Source organism: Eptesicus fuscus, chromosome 9 (genome assembly GCF_027574615.1).
Source record: "Eptesicus fuscus isolate TK198812 chromosome 9, DD_ASM_mEF_20220401, whole genome shotgun sequence".
Taxonomy (NCBI): domain Eukaryota; kingdom Metazoa; phylum Chordata; class Mammalia; order Chiroptera; family Vespertilionidae; genus Eptesicus; species Eptesicus fuscus.
The window spans coordinates 101,958,608-101,980,567 of NC_072481.1; the positions used below are offsets into that span (position 1 = coordinate 101,958,608).

At 39.0% G+C, this 21,960-nt stretch overlaps 1 protein-coding gene across 1 annotated transcript in view; it reads right to left on the reverse strand.

The window, feature by feature from the left end:
- The window catches only part of XRN1 (5'-3' exoribonuclease 1), a 228,198-nt gene that overhangs the window by 23,082 nt on the left and 183,156 nt on the right, over window positions 1-21,960 (reverse strand). The window contains exons 31-33 of the mRNA XM_008158575.2: window positions 21,345-21,552; window positions 20,029-20,124; window positions 9,911-10,019 (exon numbers count right to left, since the gene is read on the reverse strand). Coding sequence (XP_008156797.2) covers window positions 9,911-10,019; window positions 20,029-20,124; window positions 21,345-21,552 — 413 coding nt within the window. The remainder of the gene's footprint in view (window positions 1-9,910; window positions 10,020-20,028; window positions 20,125-21,344; window positions 21,553-21,960) is intronic.

Here is a 21,960-nt window from a genome sequence, read left to right on the forward strand (position 1 = left end):
AGTTGGACTGGAGGTCAAATCCTCCCAGTGTACCAACAGAAATCAAGGCTTAACAACACCAAGACTTTGCATTCAGCCCACAAAGGGGGGGTACCAAGAGCAACCACCTAGGGAGATTGGGGAAGCTGAGCTACTGGCCCCTATAGGTCACTGACCACACAAAGCCACTCCATCAACACAGGGAGGCAGCCAAAATGCGGAGACACCGAAGTAGGTCACGAATAGAAGAGATGGAGGAAAGTAAACTAATGGACGACACAGTGTTCAGAACCACATTTATAAGGTTACTCAAGAATCTTCTAAAAACTGCTGATAAACTTGAAGAGACCTTCAAGGACCTTAATGAGAATACAAAAAAAAAAAAAAATTGAAAAGGACCAGTCAGAAATTATGCATACACTGTCTGAAATAAAGAATATACAGAAACTCAACTGTAGATCACCGTACCCCAAGAGTCAAACTAAAGATCTGGAACATGAGGAAGCAAAAAACACCCAACCAGAGAGGCGGAAAGTAAGAAGAATCCAAAAGTGTGAGGATAGCGTAAGGAGCCTCTGGACGGCTTTAAGCGTACCAACATCCAAATTTTTGGGGTGCCAGAAGAAGAGAGAGAGCAAGATACTGAAAACCTATTTGAAGAAATAATGACAGAAAACTTCCCCCACCTGGTGAAAGAAATAGACTTACAAGTCCAGGAAGCACACAGAACCCCAAACAAGAGGAATCCAAAGAGGACCACACCAAGACACATCATAATTAAAATGCCAAGGGCAAAAGACAAAGAGAGAATCTTGAAAGCAGCAAGAGAAAAACAGTTAGTTACGTACAAGGGAGTACCCATACGACTGTCAGCTGATTTCTCAACAGAAACTATGCAGACCAGATGGGAGTGGCAAGAAATATTCAAAGTGATGAACAGCAAGAACCTACAACCAAGATTATTCTACCCAGCAAAGCTATCATTCAGAATTGAAGGTCAGACGAAGAGCTTCACAAACAAGAAAAAGCTAAAGGAGTTCATCACCACCAAACCAGGATAACATGAAATGCTGAAGGGTATTCTTTAAGAAGAGGAAGAAGAAAAAAAAGGTAAAAGTAAAAATTATGAACAACAAAAAGACATCAAATACATACCTACCAACAAGTGAATCTAAAAATCAAGTGAATAAAAAAAATCTGAAGAACAGAATGAACTGGTGAATATAATAAAATCAGGGACATAGAAAGGGAGGCAACAGACAATTCTCAGGGGAAAGGGGGTCTGAGGGGTGCAGGAAGAGATTGGACAAAAATCTGACACCTATGGATGAAGACAGAGGTGGGGGGGGGGTAAGGGTATGGGGTGGGATGGGAAATCAGGTGGAGGGGAGCTATAGGGGAGGGGGGGAAGAGGAACACCTGTAATAATCATCTGAACAATAAAGATTTATAAAAAAAAAAGATAAATCCTCGTTTTAAAAAGAAAAAGTTCTAGTGAGGCATCAGTTATACTCAATAAAGCAGTTTCAAAAAGAAAAAAAAAACTATGGAATTAAACTGGTAGACAAAGGGCAACTAATTACAGAAAGGTTTTGAGCAGATAGTAGTGATCTAGTAAGAACTCTGCATTAGGAAGATTCAAATGTCAGTGGCTTATTAAGAGACAAATTAGGATGCTATTTTAGTATTAATGTTAAGGATAAATAGGGGAAATGAAAAGGATGAATAAGAAAGTAAAAAAGGAAAGAAGAAAGAAGGAAAGAGGGAAGGAGGGAGAAAGGACAAAAAATAAGAAACGTTGAGGAAAGAAGGACGGGAAGGCAATCAGAGGCAGGAAAAGGGATAGAATGAGAGCGAAGGAGGAAGGGACAAAGCTAGACTAGAAGGGAAGAGCAGGAACAGAGAGAGGAAAAGAAAGGGGAGGGAAAAGGAAAGGTAAGGGAGGGAAGGAAGAGAGGAAAGAAAATAATTTTGCAAAAAGGAGGAAAAGTGAGTAGAAAGGTATCAACATTAAACCTTTATTGAGACACACTCACAAGAAAAGTAATTAGAATTCCACATAATGCAAATAGTTTACATACATTTATGTAAACAATATGAATAATCACAATGTATTTCAATTAAATCCTCAAGTTATATTTATTATATTTATCATATTTATGGGGACATTAATTTGTACAGTGGGACCTCGGTTCTTGAACTTAGTTCCAGAAGGCTGTTAGAGACGTGATTTGTTCGAAAAGCACATCATTTTTTCCCTTAGAAAGAATGTAAATTGAATGAATCCATTCCGTACCTACATATGGTTCCACTTTAACCTTTCTATGTATAGTACATGCCCAATGTACTGTTTAATGTATAAATAAACACTTTTTTTTCCTTAAATTTATCGTACCACCCCTACCAGCCTTAAAGGAATCACTCTCAGCACTGGGTCCCGGGATGTCTTTGCTGGTTCATGTCACTGCCTTGGAAATGCTGTCACGTGGAAGTTTTCCTTTATCCAAATCAACAACAGTTTTCCTACCTGTGTATAATTGCCTGTGATCATTGTTTTTTTCAAACTCTTGATGGCCTCTTTATGTTTTAAAATTATGCTAATTGTTGACTTCCCCAGCAACAAAGGCATTCCCTCCTTTGTGGCCTGAGATGCTTTTTGTCATGCTGAGGTATCAACAAGAAAGGATTGTCAGTTCCAAACACAGAAGTTTGGTTTAACTACCAAGACATTTTTTCTGTCGAGGTTTGACTGTATTTAACTTAAAATATAAAAGGAAAAATAATATAAAGATATTAGAACAAAAATATAGCAGTTATCGAACTGAACCAAAGTTATAAAACCACAAAAAAAATTTAAATTACTTTTGAAATAGGAATTTTTAGGGGTAAAATAGGCAGGTTTAGGGAATTTTTAAAATTAAGGGGGTCCATGGAAAAAGCACAGGCTTTGGAGCTGCAAAAAGTTACATTTCCATAAGATAAGGGGGTTTGGGGAGGCAAAAAGTTACATTTCCATAAGACAAAGGAGAGGCAGAAGTTACATTTCCATAAGACAAGGAAGTTGGGAGAGGCAAGAGTTAAATTTCCAAAAGATAAGGGAGCTATAATAGCAAAAGGTCTATATTTACAAAATAAAGGAGGGCCTCACACGTCCCATATAAGGTTTGACCTTTGAGCTTAGGAGTAGCTATAGTGACCAAATCAAAGGGGAATAGTGGCCAATCAGAGGGGATATCGAGGCACAAAAACTGCAGCCTTTATAAACCTGGAAAAAAGGAACTCGGTAGGACTCTGTCCCCCTACCCACATGGGAATCTGTGCTGTGATATTCTTTCCCCTTCCCCACGTGGGAGTCTGTACTTGTTCTTCAATAAATTTCCACCTTTACTATACCATATTCCATCTGTGGTTTCATTCTTCGACTCCGATGCATAAAGAGCCTGGGACACGCCATCCTGCCCAGAGGAACACTGCGTGTTCCAGTCCAAAATTTCCGTATCACTTTTTAGAAAAATATTTTAAAGCACTATTTTAATGCTACATGTATTATATAAATATATAAAATACCATGCATATATAATGTATAATCTACATATATAAAAGGCTAATATGCTAAGTATCCATCCCGGTAATGACACCCGGCTTCCTCTCCCTAGCAACTAGCCTCCTTGCAGTTTCTTCAGCCCAGGAACATGACTTGCTTTATAGCCAGATGGGAACACTTTACACTGTAACCAAATGTCTGTGAAGCGTTTTTCGGGGCCTCATCTCATATGATCCTCACAGAAGTCCTGCAGTAGGTAGATAGGAGACTCAGTGGAATCCTATTTTCTTTTCATTAGCCAGAAAATGGACATTTAGAAAGCTTAGAAACTTTACCCAACTGAAAAGAAGAAAGAAATGGTGGCCCTTGAAATGACTTCAGGTTTTCTCACTGCGCAGAATATAGTCAAACACTGCTGCAGTTAAATATTTTACCCTTTGTTCTACCTGTGTGATTTACAATAATAATTTGCTTCGTGTTGATTTTTACTGCTGTGTTGCTGACAATTACCTGAAAGAGAAGTTGGGATGCTTCACTGGGTTGGAAAAAGTTTAGCTAAATCAGAAAACAGGTCGAATTAAGCAAGTTTATTCTATATCTATAAAAGGCTAAGTTGACTTGTGCGTACACGATACATATAAAGCTCTTGCTGGCGACAATCGTACACATGTGCTTTGATTTGTCATTGTTGATCATGAATTTGGTTGATACTTCTATTATAGAGAAAGGGCAAATAGCGATACTGAAATATTTCTTCTAATTAATTTCCTTTCAATGTGCACAAATCTGTGCACTGGGCCACTAGTATAAAATAAATTAGAATCTGGACTATGTATTTGAAGCTTCTTCTGCTGGAGAGCTCTTCAGCAAACTTTCTGCATGGCTTACTCCATTCCACTCATTTTATTTGGGTCTCTGTTCAAATGTTATGTCCTCAAAGAGTCATTCCTTGACCACCTATTTAAAATAGGACGACACCTTTATCACTCTACCCTCATAAACGGCCTTATTTTTCATCGCAGCATTTATCATTACTACAGATTATGGAATTTATTGTTTGTCTATGATCAGGTTCCACTTTAGAATGTAAAAACTTGTCTGCTTTATTCATTCATGCCCAGCATCTTGCACATAATAGTTCAAGAAGTAGCAGTTTAATAGATAAATGAATGAATAACAAATGAGTCAATTTGGGAATACTTTTATGAAGAGAAGAGAAAAAGTGCAAAAGAAGATTCTCATCTTTGCATCTCCTACTGTGATTAACACACACTAGACACAACTGCAAAAAGGAAAAGAGTAAAAATATAAAAACTAGGTAAGAGAATATTAATAACAAAATATTTCACAGATTTTTAGCAAAAATCTGTAATATAGTTCGGAGTAACTTAATTAGCACTAAGTCTTTAACACACAAAAAAAATAACTGGATTACTTTAAATAAAATTTATCTCAAAAAGTAATTAGAGCCCGGCTGATGTGGCTCAGTGGCGGAGCATTGACCTATGAAGTAGGAGGTCACAGTTTGATTCCTAATCAGGGCACATGCCTGGGTTGCGGGCTTGATACCCAGTTGTAGAAGGCAGCCAACCAATGATTCTCTCTCATTATTGATTTTTCTAACTCTCTATTCCTCTCCATTCCTCTCTGAGATCAATAAAAATCTATATATATAAAACCCTAAGCAACTGAACGACCGAATGACCAATTGACTGGTTGCTATAACGTTCACTGACCACCAGGGGGCAGACGCTCAATGCAGGAGCTGCCCCCTGGTGGTCAGTGCACTCCTCTTACAGCCAACCTCCCGTGGCTAGCCAACCTCCCGCAGTCCCTCCCCCCCACCGGCCATGATCAGCCCCAATCGCAAGCCCGGTTGAGGGACCCACCTGTGCACGAATCCGTGCCCCGGGCCTCTAGTCTGTTATAAAAGTAAAGCAGAGCAGAGGCGTCAGTAAAAATGTCAGAGTAAGGCTCTAAAAATTCTCTCCTACACAAAAGCAATGAGAAAATGGACATAACAACCAGAACCCAAATTTTCAGAATTATGGAAGTTAATCAAAATCTGGCAGCAATCAGGGGAATGCTTATTCAAGAAAAAAGACAAATTTTCCCTGGCTGGTGTGGCTCAGTTGGTTTGGCATTGTCTTGTGCACCAAAGGGTGGTGGGTTCAATTCCCAGTCAGGGCACATACTCAAATTTTGGGTTTGATCCCTGGTCAGGGTGGGTGTAATTGAACCATCTCTCTCTCCCTCTCTCTCCCTCTCACTCTAAAATCAATAAAAAAAATTTTCTCAGGTGAGGATTTAAAAAAAAAATCTCCGTAAGGATAGTGAGCTTTGTGGTATTTTAAATTGCTCTAATCCAGTGATGGCGAACCTATGACACGCGTGTCAGCACTGACACGCGTAGCCATTTCTGATGACATGTGGCCGCTGAGGCGGCCGCATGCCGAGGATGAAACATTTGCTGCTCCTGAGGATGAAACATTTGCGAAATAATGTTTTTTCCTCAAAGTGACACACTACCCGAGTTATGCTCAGTTTTTTGGCGAAGTTTGACACACCAAGCTCAAAAGGTTGCCCCACTGCTCTAATCCCATTTCACAGTCTCCAGCTCCACACACCTTTAAAAATAATAGCTAGCATTTTTGGTGAAAACCCATAAGCCTGGCTGCCACCAGCGAGATCAGAATAAGCCTGGTCTTTCACAGTGTTATTCCTAAGTCTATGATGTCAGTATTACCATGATATCAAAATCAAAGACATCACATGAACAGAAAATAAAAAATATCCCTTATGAATACAGATGCAAAAATCCTCAAAAAATACTAGCAAACCAAATCTTGTAGCTTACAAAAATGATTATATACCATGATCTAGTGAGATTTATCCCAGGTATGCAAGGCTGTTTCAACATATGAAAAACAATCAATGAGATATACCATATTAATGAATAAAGGGTTGGAAACCATGTAATCATCTTAATAGATACAGAAATAGCATTTGACAAAATCTAACACCCTCCCAAGAAAAACTAAAAACACCATAGGAATAGAAGGGAATTTCCTCACTTAACAAAAGGGCATCTACCAAAACCCCACAACTAATATTACACTTAATGCTGAAAAATTGAAAGCTATCCCAAAGATCAAGACAAGATAAGAATGTTCACTCTCACCACTTCTATTCAACATCGTACTGGTAGTTCTAGCCACAATAATTAGGCAAGAAAAATAAAAGGCATCCAGATTGTACAGGAAAAACATAAAACTATATATGCAAAGGCCACAAAAAATTAGGGATTATAAACAAGTTCCAAAAGATGGAAGGATACAAGAACAGTACACAAAAGTCAGTTTTATTTCTATATATATCAATGAACAATAAAAATTTTTTTTAAAGAAAACAGTTCCACCCTAGCCAGTCTGGCTCAGTGGATAGAGCGTCGGCCTGAAGACCAAAGGGTCCTGGGTTCGATTACGGTCAAGAGCACGTACCTTGGTTGCAGGCTCCTCCCCGGCCAGGACCCTGGTAAGGGCTCATGCAGGAGGAAACCAATGGATGTGTTTTTTTCACAATGATATTTCTGTCTTTCCCTCTCTCTTCCACTCTCCCTAAAAATCAATGGGAAAATATCCTCGGGTGAGGATTAACAAAAACAACAAAATAATGATAATAAAAAGAAAATAGTTCCACTGACAATAGCAATAAAAAAAAATACTTAGAACTAAATTTAACCAAAAAAATGCACGACTTGCCCAGCAGTATGGCTCAGTGGTTGAGTATCAACCTATGAATCAGGTCGTGTAGTTCAATTCCCAGGTCAGGTCAGGGCACATGCAGGGGTTGCAACCTCAATCCCCAGTAGGGGGCATGCAGGAGGCAGCTGATCAATGATTCTCTGTCATCATTGATGTTTCTCTCTCTCTCTCTACCTCTCCCTAAAAAAAACTGCAAGACTTGTACACTGAAAATTACAAGACCATCACTGAAATAAATTAAAGACCTAAATAAATGGAAAGACATTTTGCATTCATGGATAGGAAGACTAAATAAATATTGCTAAAAAGACAATACCACTAGCAGACAGCAGCTGTGCGTCGCTGAAGGATTCCCAGGACCAAACCAGAGACGGTCAGACCTGCATCACCACCATTTGTCCACCATCCAGAATTGAAATATCATTGCTGACATCTACACATAAGGAACTGTTTGACATTGAAATAAGGACTCAAAAGAACTGTTGGCCCAGAAAGAAACTCACTACAGACTGATTCATTTGCTTCTCAGCATAACCATTATGGTTGGTCTCATTTTCGGTTCTTACAAGTGTATTTTTGTATCACATGATCTCACGCATCTAGGGGAAATAATGAGCAACATAAACGGATGAACAAAAACAGACCCGGAGACAGGGAAGCATAGATCAGACTCTTAAACCTCAGAGGGAAGGTAGGGGAGGGTGTGGGTAAGGGGGAGAGATCAACCAAAGGACTTGTGTGAATGCATATAAGCCTAACCAGTGGTCATGGACAACAGGGGGGTGGGGGCATGTGTGGGGAGGGGTTTGGGCTGGGAATGGGGAGATGAGGACAATTATGTGATACCATAATCAATAAAAATAAAAAAATAATAAAAAAAGACAATATCACCTAAAGTGATCTACAGATTCAATGTAATCTCTATAAAAATTCCAATTGCCATTTTTGCAGAAATAAATAAGCTGATCCTAAAATTCATATGAAAATACAAGGGATCAGTTCAGACAAAATAATCCGGTGGAAAATAGTTGGAGTCAAACACCACAATTTCAAAACTAAAACAAAGGTACATTAATTAGGATGGTGTGTTGTTCCCATAAAGATGGCATATAGAACAATGGAATGGAATTAAGAGGCCAGAAATAAACCTATACATCTATGGTAATCTGATTGACAAGGGTGCCAAGACAATTCAATAGGGAAAGAACAGTATTTAAGCAAATGGTGCTGGGACAACCAGATATCTATATGCAAAAGAATGAATAGAGATCCCCCTACCTCATACCATATTCAAACACAAAAATGGAAAAAAAGAACTAAATGTAAGAGCTAAAACTATAAAACTCTTAGGGGGAAAAAAGGTCTAAATCTTTGTGATCTTGGATTAGGCAATGCTTTTTTGGTTATGACAACTAAAGCATAAGCAACAACAACAAAAAGTAGAAAAAATATTGGATAAGCCTGAGGTATACAGAATACATAAAGAATTCTTATGAATCAAGAATAAAAAGACAAATAACCCAATTTTAAAATGAGCAAGTAATTTGAATAGACATTTCACCAAAGAAGATATATAAACAGCCAATAGATGCTCAACATTACTTGTCATTAATGAACGGAGAGTGAAAAGCACAAAGAAAATTCACCCACTGGGTGGCTATAATAAAAAAGATGGGCAATAACAAGTGCTATAGAGGATGTGGAAAAGTTAGGCTCTTATACATTGCTGATAGAAATGTAAAATGGTGTAACTAGTTTGGAGAAAAGTTTGATAGTTCCACAAAGTGGTAAACATAGATATAACATGACTCAGTAATTCCACTCATTCATATATACCCAAGAGGAATGCAAACATATGTTCACACAAAAATTTGTACACAGGTATTCACAGCAGCATTATTCATTATAACCCCAAAGTGGAAACTTTCCCAAATGTCATCAATAGATGTATGGTAAACAAAATGTAGTATTTGCACAATGCAATTTGTTTTAGCCAAAAAAAAAAAAAAGAATGAAGTATTGATACATGTCTCAACAAACAACCTTTAAGAGCCTTGAAAGCATTATGCCAACAGAGAGAAGGCAGCCATAGCCCTAGCCGGGTAGCTTATTTGAGTGGAGCATTGTCCCATTTGCACGTTCGAGTTCCAATCAGGGCACATACCTAGATTGCTAGTTCGATCCCTGGGGTGTGTACAGGAGGCAACAGATGGATGTTTCTCTCTCTCTCTTTCTCTCTCTCTCAAATCAATAAAAACATGTCCTCAAATGAAGATTAAAGAAAAAAAAGAAGCCAGCCATAAAAGGTCACACATATTTTATGATTCCATTTATATGAAATGTCTAGCTAGAATCTAGAATGCGTAAAGGCAGTAAGTCAGTCAGTAGTTGGCAGGGGCTACAGGAATGACCGCTGACAGGTGTGATATTTCTTTTTGGGGGAGATGAAAATATTTCAATATAGATAGTGGCACTGATGGCATAACTTTGTGAAAATATCAAAAAACCACTGATTGCACTGTAAAATGATCAACTTTGTTATGTGAATTAAAACTTAGTAAAGTTGTTAATTAATAAAAATAAAAGCAGCACCTTAAGTATACTTTTCTAACTTAAAACTTACATTTTCTGTGAGGCTCACGTTTTCTTTGCTGACATTTAACACTGTTGTCATTTAAGCCAGATTTATGATGTTGAGTTACTTGACTTGATTCTTGAGGTAGAACTGCACCCTGAAAGTTAAAATTCTTATAAATGATTTAAAGAAACTTTTATTATTATAACTACTTCTTTTCTTCAATGTTTAATAAATAATTATTTTTTAATTAAAATTATATATCTCTAGAAAACAAATTAAGGAATGCAGAAAAGTATAGAGAATTTTAAAAACCACCCAAACCTACCACCTAGAAATAACCATTATTAACATAATGATCATCATTCCTTATGTTTCTCTATGTATTACTTAGCAAGATACATAGAAAACTATCATTTACAATAATGCTGTTTTCAACAGAAAAAAATTAAATATAGTTTTGCTTGAAGTTAACACAGAAACTAAAGAAATAAACTTTAGGTAAGTGTTTCTTCCAAGCAGAAATAGCACCCTCTAAAGACCTTCTAGATTTGCTTCAGAATCCTCCTCTCTCTGGGCTGGGCAGGCGGAGGGGGAAGGGGGGAATAAGTAGGTGCTATAAAACATGTGCAAGGTAAGGATGGGTATCTGTGGTTGTTCATTATACTATACTCTTGTCTTCATTATGTTAAAAATGTCCATTAAAAACTTTTGGAAAATTCATCATTTCTACCTCTGATGTGAAAGTTGAGAATATTAGTCCTTCATCCCTTTCCCTAAGACCTGATTTTTATTAACTAATATTTATATTGTCAAGGTTTTCAAATGATGGAAGACTATGACCAGATAGCAAGACTGACTACAAAGCTACAATAATTAGGCAATACAGGAATAGACAGAATTAGCAAAATGGCCTGAATTTTGTCTAATGATCAGATTAGATCACTTTGTTTTCTGATAGGGAAAGAACGCCTGAAGGCAAAAAAGACATAATTGTCCCAGTTGAAGAGGAAAAGGAAGCAAAAGCAGATGTTCAATATAAATTTATCATTTTACATTAAAAAAAACATCCTCACCTGAAGATATACGTATTGATTTTAGAGAGAGGAAGAGAGGGAGAGCAAAGAGAAGAAGGGGAGAGAGAGAGAGAGAGAGAGGGAGAGACAGAAGAAAGAGAGAAGGGGAGGGGAGGAGAGGGGAGGGGAGGGGAAGAAATGTAACCTTAGGTATGTAACCTTTCAGTGTATGGGACAACACTCCAACCAGCTGAGCCACACCAGCCAGGGCTATCAATTCACAATTTTGCTTTTGGTGGGCCCTATGTATTTTTTCTGAGCACAGACAAATAAAGAACACTGGGTGCAAAGGCATATCATATCCTACTTGGCAGTAGGCTCAAAAATAGTTGTGATATGCACCATAGTGTGTAGGAAGATCCAATGAGGTCATATGCATATGACACCCAGGGCACTTTAGTCTTTAAGAATCAAAAGGGCCAAGAGATTTCTATTTGCACAGCACAGTGGTTGGTGGGGTACATTATGGGAGATTTTGACTCTAAGAACATCAAGATCAATAAACTGGTATGAACAAATATTGTGTTAGTGTCTATTATGCTCCAGGAATGGTAGGATGTACTTTGCATACATTACCTTAATTTCATTACAACAATACTATGATTATAAACATGCTTTGGTTTATTTTGATTCCATTGTATAGATGACTAAACTGAGGCTCAAAGTGATAAAGTAATTTAGTTACAGTACTAAATAATAGGAGAACTGAAATTTGAGTTCTAACTCTAAAACTCAAGTTCACAGTACCATTTCAGAGAAAAAGTGTGTCATAAGTTTAATTAGGAAGATTGTCAACATTGGTGAAATAAACTCGTAATTCTAGTTTTTAGAGAGAGGGGAAGAGGGAGAGTAGAGAGGGAGGGAAGTGGGGGGGGGGAGAGAGAGAGAGAGAGAGAGAGAGAGAGAGAGAGAGAGAGAGAGAGAGTTTTTTGAGTTATTCTATTTACATAAAGCTATTTGTTTGTCATATTTTCATATTTTGCCAATAAAGGCTTGGATTTTTTTTAAGACTTTTTTTTTTTTAAAGAGCAGTTTTAGGTTCACAACAAAATTGCCCCCTGCCATCACACATGCATAGCCTCATCATTATCAAGATACCCCATGAGAGGGGTATACTAGTATTTGTCACAACTGATGAATCTACATTGACACATCACCCAACGTCCATAGTTTATACTGGGTTCACTCTTGGTTTTGTACATTCTATGGTTAGGACAAATGTATAATGACAAGTATTCACTATTAAGGTATGGATGAAAAAGGTTCTGTAATAAATCTAACCAAAAGTAATCTCACAGGGTGATCATAAATTTCTAACTGGGAAGGTCATGGTGGGTAAGTCAAGCCTCAGGCCTGTAACTTCCCTAATAAAAGGTTATCTTTGCCTTAAGCAAGCTCCGTCCATTGTTTCTGTGCATCTAGATTGATAGCTTTAAAATGTCTTTTTCAGATTCCTCAGAAGGGTAACCATCCTCAAGACCACACATAGCCTTGTTATCCTGTAACTAATCATTGCTGTTTCTCTTCCTTGCTTTCTTCTAGGTCCATTTATCTTCCATATGTTCCCTTCCTAATTCCAAATGAGAAAACACACTGCAAACTCTCATTCTGGGGAGCATCTGAGATCTTGCTTCCTGGCAGATTGTCAACACTGGTGAAATAAACGCGTAAAAATTCTTTACAGGTTTGGATGTGTCTCTTACGTCATCAATGACAACAGTATCACACCGAGCATTTTTCAGTGCCTAAAAATCTTCAGTGCACTTATTCCTCCCTCTCTCCCTAACCTTGGAAATCACTGACCTGCTTTTTTTTTCATTTATATTTTTATTTATTTCAGAGAGAGAGATAGAAACATCAATGATGAGAGAGAATCACTGATTCACTGCTTCCTGCATGCCCCTTACTGGGGATCGAGCCCACAACCCGGCATGTGCCCTGAGAATTGAACCGTGACCTCCTGGTTCATAGATCAACGCTCAGCCACTGAGCCATGCCAGCTGGGAAGTCACTGATCTTTTTAATGTCTCTATAGTTTTGCCTTTTCCAGAAGCGTAACTTCTTTTTTATTGGGTTGAGTTTTTAGAATTTGCTCATTGGATGAATATCAGGCTGCTTTTTAATGCCTCATGGATATATGTGTTGTATGTGACTGCTCAGAATTCTTGGAACACAGAGCAGATCAAACACTGGTGTATTAAACTGATATCTATGTAATAAAGAGGTAATATGCAAATTGGTCCTAACATAAGGTGACCAGACGTCCTGCTTTTGACGGGACAGTCCCGATTTTTAACAATTTGTCCCGCGTCCCGCGGCGTTTTAAAAAAGTCCTGATTTTTGGAAGGAATGCACGACAAGCTAGGGAACGGCGGGAGAACGGGAAGGGAATATACGGTTTTCGGTGGCCATGTGGCTATTTAGCCAGGATATGAGTTTTATACTATTTTTGTTAATTTTATAATGTTAAACTTTAATAATAACAAATAATTGTTGAGAACTGATTATCGAGAACTGCTTATCAAAGTTCGCATTGTTGATCAGTTGTTAGAATTCGACCGCCATTGTTTGGACTTAATGAACAATGGCATTTTTGGGGATTGGCAACGACGAAAACATTTTGTAACTGTCTCTCAGACGATACACATCGTACTGCGTGCTAGGAAGCTAGTTAAACAAGTGATGTCATTACAAATCAGCTGTTCAGATAATTTAGGTAAGTAATTTATTTATTTATTTCATAAATACATAAATTTTCTTGAATTTAGCAGACAGTACTCGTATTATTTATATTTTATAGTGGCGGCAAAAAGTCTAGCGCCGGCCTTGAAAGTGACACTTACGACTTACGTTACGGCAAATTCATGACCTTTTAAACAACGACAGCAATCTACTAAAAAAATTCACTCAAATGAGAAATATGCCAAAGAATAAAATAATACTATACATAATTTTTTATTATATTTGTAAATTGTACTTATGTTGAAATTAAAAAAAATATATTACAATACTATTTTTGCATTCTATGACAATTTTTGTTGCTCCGTAGAGACCAAATTTTTAATCAAGAACCCAACCCCCCATGGTGTCCTGCTTTACCAATGTTAAAATCTGGTCACCTTATCCTAACAGCAACACTGTAACGACCAATTTGCATATTAATAGGCCAGCAGGAGGCTGCATGCGCAGCAGGGGGACTTTCTGTGTCTGGGGCGCCCTGTGTTCTCTGTGCCCACAGCAGCGGGAGTCAGGCCTGGGTCCCGGGCACCCACAGGGGCAGGAGTCAGGCCTGGGACCATCACCGGTTAGACGGCATCTCAGGGTGAGGACCATCACCACAGCCAGACCTCAAGATGGTCACTGGCCTGGCCTGGCCCCTCCTCGGAGGCAGCCCTTTCCTCCATGTGCACTGCAGAGGACAGACAGGGGTGCCTAAGAGGCTGGGGCCACGGTGCCCCTCCCTACCCTCCTCCACTGAGGCCCCCACAGAAGGGTGTGTATGAGAGCCCTTCCCCGGCTACCTCTCACCTCTGTCTCCGCCAGCCCTCAGCACCCAGGCATATCCGCTTTCAAACGTGCCTACTCACTTCCTCTCACCCCTTCCAGGGCCTCTGCTCTGGATGGGGCCTTTGGAATCCAGGGCTCTGGGCTTTTACAACAGAGCTGGGGTGGGAAAGGGTAAACAGCACAAAGATGGCTGATATGGCCACCCGCCTCTGCCTCAGCTTGACCAATTAGTTCAGCCTCAGAACGTGGCACTCAGAAGGGATCCCTGCTTCCAGCAACAGCTCTAGGGCCTCGCGGCCCCAGTGCCAACCTCCTCTCCCCCTTGGCCCTCCCCACAGCTGGTGCTTGCTGCAGCTCTGTGTGCCTTACTTAAGCACCCCTTCCTCCCTGTTCCTACAAAGGAGGCTGCATCTTTGTATGTTATATTCATATAAACTTTGTAACGTTTTGAGAGAAAAAAAAAACGATGACCAAGAGAATGCTGCAATCAACGTCCTGAGCCCGGCACAGGAGAACGGAGAGAAGCGAGAATTCCATAGTTGGCCGATGCCAAGATGTTTCTGAGTGACTGCCTGGCGTGTGACCGCAGAGGAAGGAGTCCAAGTTTCTCCACAGAACACCAAGGACTTCTTCCGTGTTCTGAACCTTTGCTTTGGTTTTCAGAATTCCCTGCTCCCCATCTGTTGGCTCCCTCCCTCTGAGGGGCGCTGTCGTCATCACATGGGTGCAACTGGAATATTGTATCTCAAGAGGATTGCCCCAATGTACGTATTCTTTTATCCAATGATGAAAAAATCCCAAAGAATAAGAGTGGAGACAGACTACTGTCCTTTTGGCTTAAAAAACCCCGGAAGTGTCCTGTGAAGAGCTGGGACTTGGTTCTGTCCACACTCCTCAGAGAGGCTGGATGAGGAAATGGCCCAGTTTGGCCCTGACTTTACCCACTTATGTCACTCTTGAAGGTGTCTTTGCCACAATGTGAATAAACTGCCACCTTTTGGAACAGGGGCTCATAGAAAGTCTGCATTCCCAACTTTTCTTGAAACAGATCTATGTTCTGCAGCTGTGGCCACCGTCCTGAGATCAGGTCCTGACAACTAGGTCCTGCCCCTGGGAATCAGGGGGCACTGGAGTGGACCTCCCCCCCCGCCCCCCCCACACACCCCATGCCCTTTTACATTCAGGGTTTGAGCTGAACTCACTTTGGGGCAGGCCTGGCAAGGGTGATAGGTGTTACAGATAGAAGGATGGAGAATGGAGAGGCGGACACCCTGCTCGGTCCCTCCCTGGATGGGGTCAGGCAGATGACGGCCGGCCAGCCTGCCCACAACTGGGTGAGATAACATCCTCTGTGTCCATCTCTCACCCTGTGGGCCCAGCCACTCCCCTAAGCTCCGGGCAGCCCTCTGCGTTCCACGACAGCACGCTCTGCCCTCACGTGCTGCTCGCCCTAAGTGAGAAGGAAGAGAGCAGTTGGCCCACAGACAACTACACAGAAAGATGGGGCTCACTGTTGGTGAGCACAGTGGTGGTGGCAGGAGCCTTTCCTGCCTCCATAGCAGTGCTAAGGAGCAGCAAGCCGAGTTGGTGGGCGGAAAGGAGTGAGGGGTCCAACTACTGGCTTAGGCCCATTCCCCATGGAGGGGTCCCGGACTGTGAGAGGGTGCAGGCTGGGCTGAGGGACAAACCCCTCCACCCAACCCCTCCCCCACACCCCAGTGCATGAATTTCGGGCACTGGGCCCCTAGTAAGTAATGAAATAGCAACCAATCACAGGAAATGTATATAGAACATTCTGAGAAAATATATCAAGTGTTGATATATTTACATGCCTAGAAAGTAGGGGAATTTTGAGACTTAGGGGAATTTTGGAAGTGAGGGAGGAATAGCATCCTAATTGGAAGGAAGAAGAAGTACAGATAACCTGAAATGGGAATTATCTGTTTGTAGGAAAGGGAAGGTAAAGAGACCAATTTGACTGGAACAGACCATTTTACCAAGTACTTGGATATGCTTTATGTAAGAATCAGGTAGGGTTAGATTATAGAAGAACTAAATATTAGTTTGAGTACAGGTTGAATTCTAGCAACTAAACAGGGAGACCTATACATTCTAAGTATTTAAATTATACTATCTTAGGGCTGGAAAAGACCTCCAAGGTAATCTAAGTCCACCAACTTTATTTTATACCAGGTATACCGGTTAATAATGCGGATTTTTTTCAATAGATGGAGTTATACATATGTTGATATATATGCAATTTGATATGTATGCTATTTTGTTGTATTGACAGCAAGCTTCAAAACTTCATATGTCAAATTTTGTGAAGGTGTTAACATCATAGATATTTTTACACTTAAAAATGTCAAATTTAGTGCCAAAAATAGAGCATTTGCAGGAAGTTTTAATTCATTACTTTATTTTGAAAAAAAGTGCTGCTGAAAGTTATCGTATACTTCGGGAAGCTTATGGTGAACATGCTCCATCACAAGATACTTGTGAACGCTGGTTTAAACGCTTTGAAAGTGATTATTTTGATGTGAAAGACAAAGAATGTCCAGCTCAACCAGAAAAGTTTGAAGACCAACAATTACATGCATTATTGGATGAAGATGCTTGTCAAACTGAAAAACAACTTGCAGAAAGATTACACATTGCTCAGCAAACAATTTCCGATTGTTTACAAGCAATGGGAAAGATTTTAAAGGAAGGAAAATGGGTGCCACATCAACTGAACGAAAGACAAATGGAAAACCGAAAAGTCATCAGTAAAATGTTGCTTTAAAGGCACAAAAGAGTCTTTTTTGCATCGAATTGTGACTGGCAATGAAAAGTGGATTTATTTTGAGAATCCCAAAGGCACAAAATCATGGGTTGATCCAGGTCAACCATCAACATCGACTGCAAGGCCAAATCGCTTTGGAAAGAAGACACTGCTCTGCGTTTGGTGGGATCAGGAAGGTGTGGTGTATTCTGAGCTTCTAAAATCAGGTGAAATCGTTAATACTGATCGCTACCGACAACAAATAATCAATTTGAACCACGCTTTGATTGTGAAACGACCAAAATGTGCCAGAAGACACAGCAAAGTAATTTTGCTTCATGATGACGCACCATCACACACTTCAAAACCAGTTAAAGACACCTTAAAAGATCTTGCCTGGGAAGTTTTAACCCACCCGCCGTAATCACGAGACCTTGCTCCTTCAGATTACCACTTGTTCTGATCAATGGCACACGCACTTTCTGAGCAGCACTTCAGAACATACGAAGAAGTGGAAAATTGGGTCTCTGAATGGTTTGCCACAAAACAAGAAAAGTTCTATTGGGACGGTATCCACAAATTACCTGAAAGATGGGGGAAATGTATAGCTAGCGATGGACATTACTTTGAATAAAGCACTTTTGATGTTTCCACTGAAATTATCGTGCTTTCTTTGATTACAAAATCCGCATTATTAACCGGTACACGTGGTAACTGAGGCCGAAAGAAGCTCAGTGAAATAAGATTTGTTCAATTTGAGTCACAAAACCTGATTTCCTGATTCTGTGTTCACTACCAGATTTATGACACCACAATATGTAAGGGCATAAGGTGAGTTCAAACCCAGGAGCTATTATTAATGAGAAACTTTGCCCAATTATGCCATAGGGCCAAGACCAGTGAAGGGATATTTAGGAAAGATAGATCAAGCAGTACTATGTAAAAACTGGGAAAGAAAGAGGTCAGAAATAAAAAATGCAGATAGGAGATTAATCTAGGCCTGGGATGATGACCTAAAATCCAGTTATGGAAACTGAGAAAGAGTAAACAGTTTGCATTCTCACTGCAAAAAAATATTAGGAAAGAGTAATAATTTTTAATTCCATACTTTCCAATTATATGCTTGATGAAAATGGTAGTGTTAGAAACAAGGGTAAGAGAACAGGCCATAGCTCAGGTCAATTCTGAGACATCTTGAGATTGAGGGGGACAGTGGGTATCCATCTATATCTATCTTCCAGATAATTGGAGATATTGGGCTAGATCTTGATTGAGAGGTTGGAATCAGACATAGATTATTTTGAGTGATAATTACAAGAGAGGAAAAAGCTAAAGTCACAAGTCAAGCAATAGGGCAAAGGGAAAAGAAAACTGTTCTTGAGTTTTGGTGAACAGTCCCAGTGAAAGTCTGGAAGAACAGAGGTTAATAGGAAAGGTGAGGGAAAACTTAGGGCAATGTTTTCTTTACAGAAACACTCACTGAAAGAACTGTCTATATTTACTGCCTCCAATTTCTTTCCTCCCCTTCTCTCTTAAACCCCCTCTAATCAATATTTCACTCCTATCACTCTACTAAAATTGTTTAAGGTTCCCAGTGACCTTCATCTGCTAACCTCTATGGTTAATTCTCAGTTTTTACCTTAATTGATCCAAGAGCAACATTCAACACAGTTGATCACCTGGTCCTGTAAGACATCCATTCTTCACTTGGCATCTAGACATCACCCTTTCCTAGTTTTCTTTCTGTTTCATTGGCTGTTCCTTCTCAGCCTTCTTTGTTAGTATCATCTAATTTCTCAAATTCTTTAAAGATGGAATTCTCTAAGGCTAAATTACTGGACCTCTTCTCTAGCTACACCTACTTCCTTGGTATAGATAAATATAGTTATACAGATATTCACACACACATGCATTTTAGATGGCAACTCTTGAATTCTCTCTCCAGTTTGGATACCCTTCATGAGCTTCAGTCTCAATGGCCAATTCTACACCTGCACTTAAATGTTTAATATACATCTCAAACTCACCATGTCCAAAATTGAACTCTTAATTTCCCCACATATCTACTGACCCACAATTCTCCCCATCTCAGTTAATCGCTACTCTATCCTTTTAGTTACTCAGACCTTAAGAGTCACATCCTTTAACCCATTCTTTCTCTTTTAATTCCAAATGTAATTAATCATCTGGCAATCCCTTTATAATGTCTACAATTTACTACAGAATTATATATCTGAAACTTGTATAATTTTATTATCCAATGTCACTCCAATAAATTCAATCTAAAAAATGTCTACAATTTGACCACTTCTCACAGGCTCCTACTACCGGGTCTAAGTCCATATGGTAGGCACTCAATAAATATGTTTTGAATGAATGAATGATAGCAAAGCACTGAAGTCAAATAAATTGAGGAAACGAGGGTTTGAAAATCTGGATATGGGTTATATTCAGTTAGGCGTCAATCAGGTCGGCCGGGGAGTGGTTAGGGGGCGATCAGGCTGGCAGGCAGAAGCGGTTAGGAGCCAGTGGTTCCGGATTGTGAGAGGGATTGTCTGACTGCAGTTGGACATCCCCCAAGGGGTCCCAGATTAGAGAGGGTGCAGTGCACTGGACCACTAGTTTAAAATAAAAATTGTCTATATTCTAAGTCACTGACCAAAAAAATTTTATATACAACTGAACGGAAGTATGCAAATTCATGATCAAACCTGTGATTTCTATTTTATGATGTTTCAGAAGAAAATGAATCGTTGCATGCCTGAGAAGGAAATATAAAAGTTTCGGAGGTAGATGTTTACCAGTGAAGGCATACTAACCTTCTCTTGTAGAGGTGGCGGAAAGTGCTGAGCCTTTCTGGATCCCTGTAAGGACTGCCAAATGTTGCAAAATTCGTCATCATCCTTAGCAGGTCCCTGGCAAAGCACAACAAATTTCTTAAGCAACTGGCACATGAAGAAATAGAGATTCATATTGAAAATCAAATAATTTATTAATTAAAGTTACTTATCATGAGCGGATATTTAATTTTCATTATCTGAAATCTCAATTCTCTTTTTCTAGAGCTCAGTATAATCATAATGGTATTCTATTAGAGTGAAAATGGCTTTCTTCATATGTAATTGTTTTGGTTTCATTGAAAGCATTTAAAGCATAATAAATGCTATAAAAATTATACTAAATCAATATAACCTTACCAACAGATTCTTTTTGTCTTCCAATGCACTGATATATTATCTCATTTAAGCTAATATCTAATGATTTAATTAAAAATTTTTCATCTTACTCAAAAGTAATCTAATAGATTAAAAATTCGTTATTACTCATGGAGAACTGATTTCATACAGGTTAAAACTCTCTGGGTTGCTGGCTCAATCCCCAGTGGGGGTGGGGGAGTACAGGAGGCAGCCAATCAATGATTCTCTCTCATCATTGATGTTTCCCTCTCTCTCCCTCTCCCTTCCTCTTTGAAATCAATAAAAATATATTTTTTAAAAAAACTGCAAAAATATGTACCAAAAATTTAACAGTAGTTACCTATGAGCTTTGAGAGGATTTTTGCTTTTGTTTCCTTTGTTATTATCTACTTATCTGTGCTTTCTAATTAGTCTATATAATAAACATGTATTATTTGGATTAAAAAGTGTGCTAAGATTTGTGGTCATGGAATTAAATAAAGGTAAGTATCTCACACAAAACAATTCAATTTTTGCCCCCAGCAAGATGAAATAAAGGAAATTACCATGAGTTACATGGTGGGAACTTGAAAATTGCTTTTCAGAAAGAAGATATAGTCCTCTTTCTTCTACCTTTCAGATTAAGTCATTTTATAACAGATATCATAGAAAATTTGTATATAATAAATTTAAATGTTAGTTTGAAAGCAAATATATAGAGAAAAGGGACATTTTCAAGATAATTTTAAAAATAAATGTCTTTCTTCTTTAATGTAACTATAATTTTAGAATAGGTAGAATGCTATCAATATCATTCTCTACTAGCCTATGAGTTTAAAACAAAACCAGAAATGAGTTAAACAAAAACTTTTTTAAAAACCTCAGTCAATTTAGGTCTCTATTTATAGTGTGCTTGTAATTTGTAAAGGGGGTAGAGAAAAATGACAGAAAGTCTTTACTTGTGTAGAAACAAAAAGAGATTGAGGGGAATGGTTCAGGCCTGCCAAATGGCCAGATGAAACTGATGAATTCAAGCTATAGTGATTCACTGCAGGCTGTGGTTTCACAATGGCTGTCAACTTCTGATTTCCAGTTTCAGAGCGACTCCCATGAGAAAGGTTCACCAAGGCACTTGTTGGTAGTCGATATCCCCTACCAGGTGAGCACCTAAAAGTAAAAAGTTACTTTAGAACCAGGGTAAAATAATACTGAATGTGCTAGGAAGAAGCACATAATATTTGGATGGACCGTCCATAATTTCAATCAATAAATATTACTTTTAAACTCAGTAGGGAAAGTTGAAATCAGAAAAATCTCAGTTTATAAGATGATGCATTTCTAAAGATTTTCCAAATAGACAATTCAGTGCTAGTAAAGGGAGGGGGGGAACTGTTCTAGAGGTGTAATTGTATGTGCAGAGGTGTGTGTACATTAGTGTGCACTCAGAGCCTACAACATGATAGCTGAGAATGACTATAAGTTTATGAGTTAAATGTCAAACTTCTTAAAAAGACTGTGGTTTGTACAGTGTGGGTCAGGAAATCCAGGAGCTATATAAGTACGAAGCCATTTTTG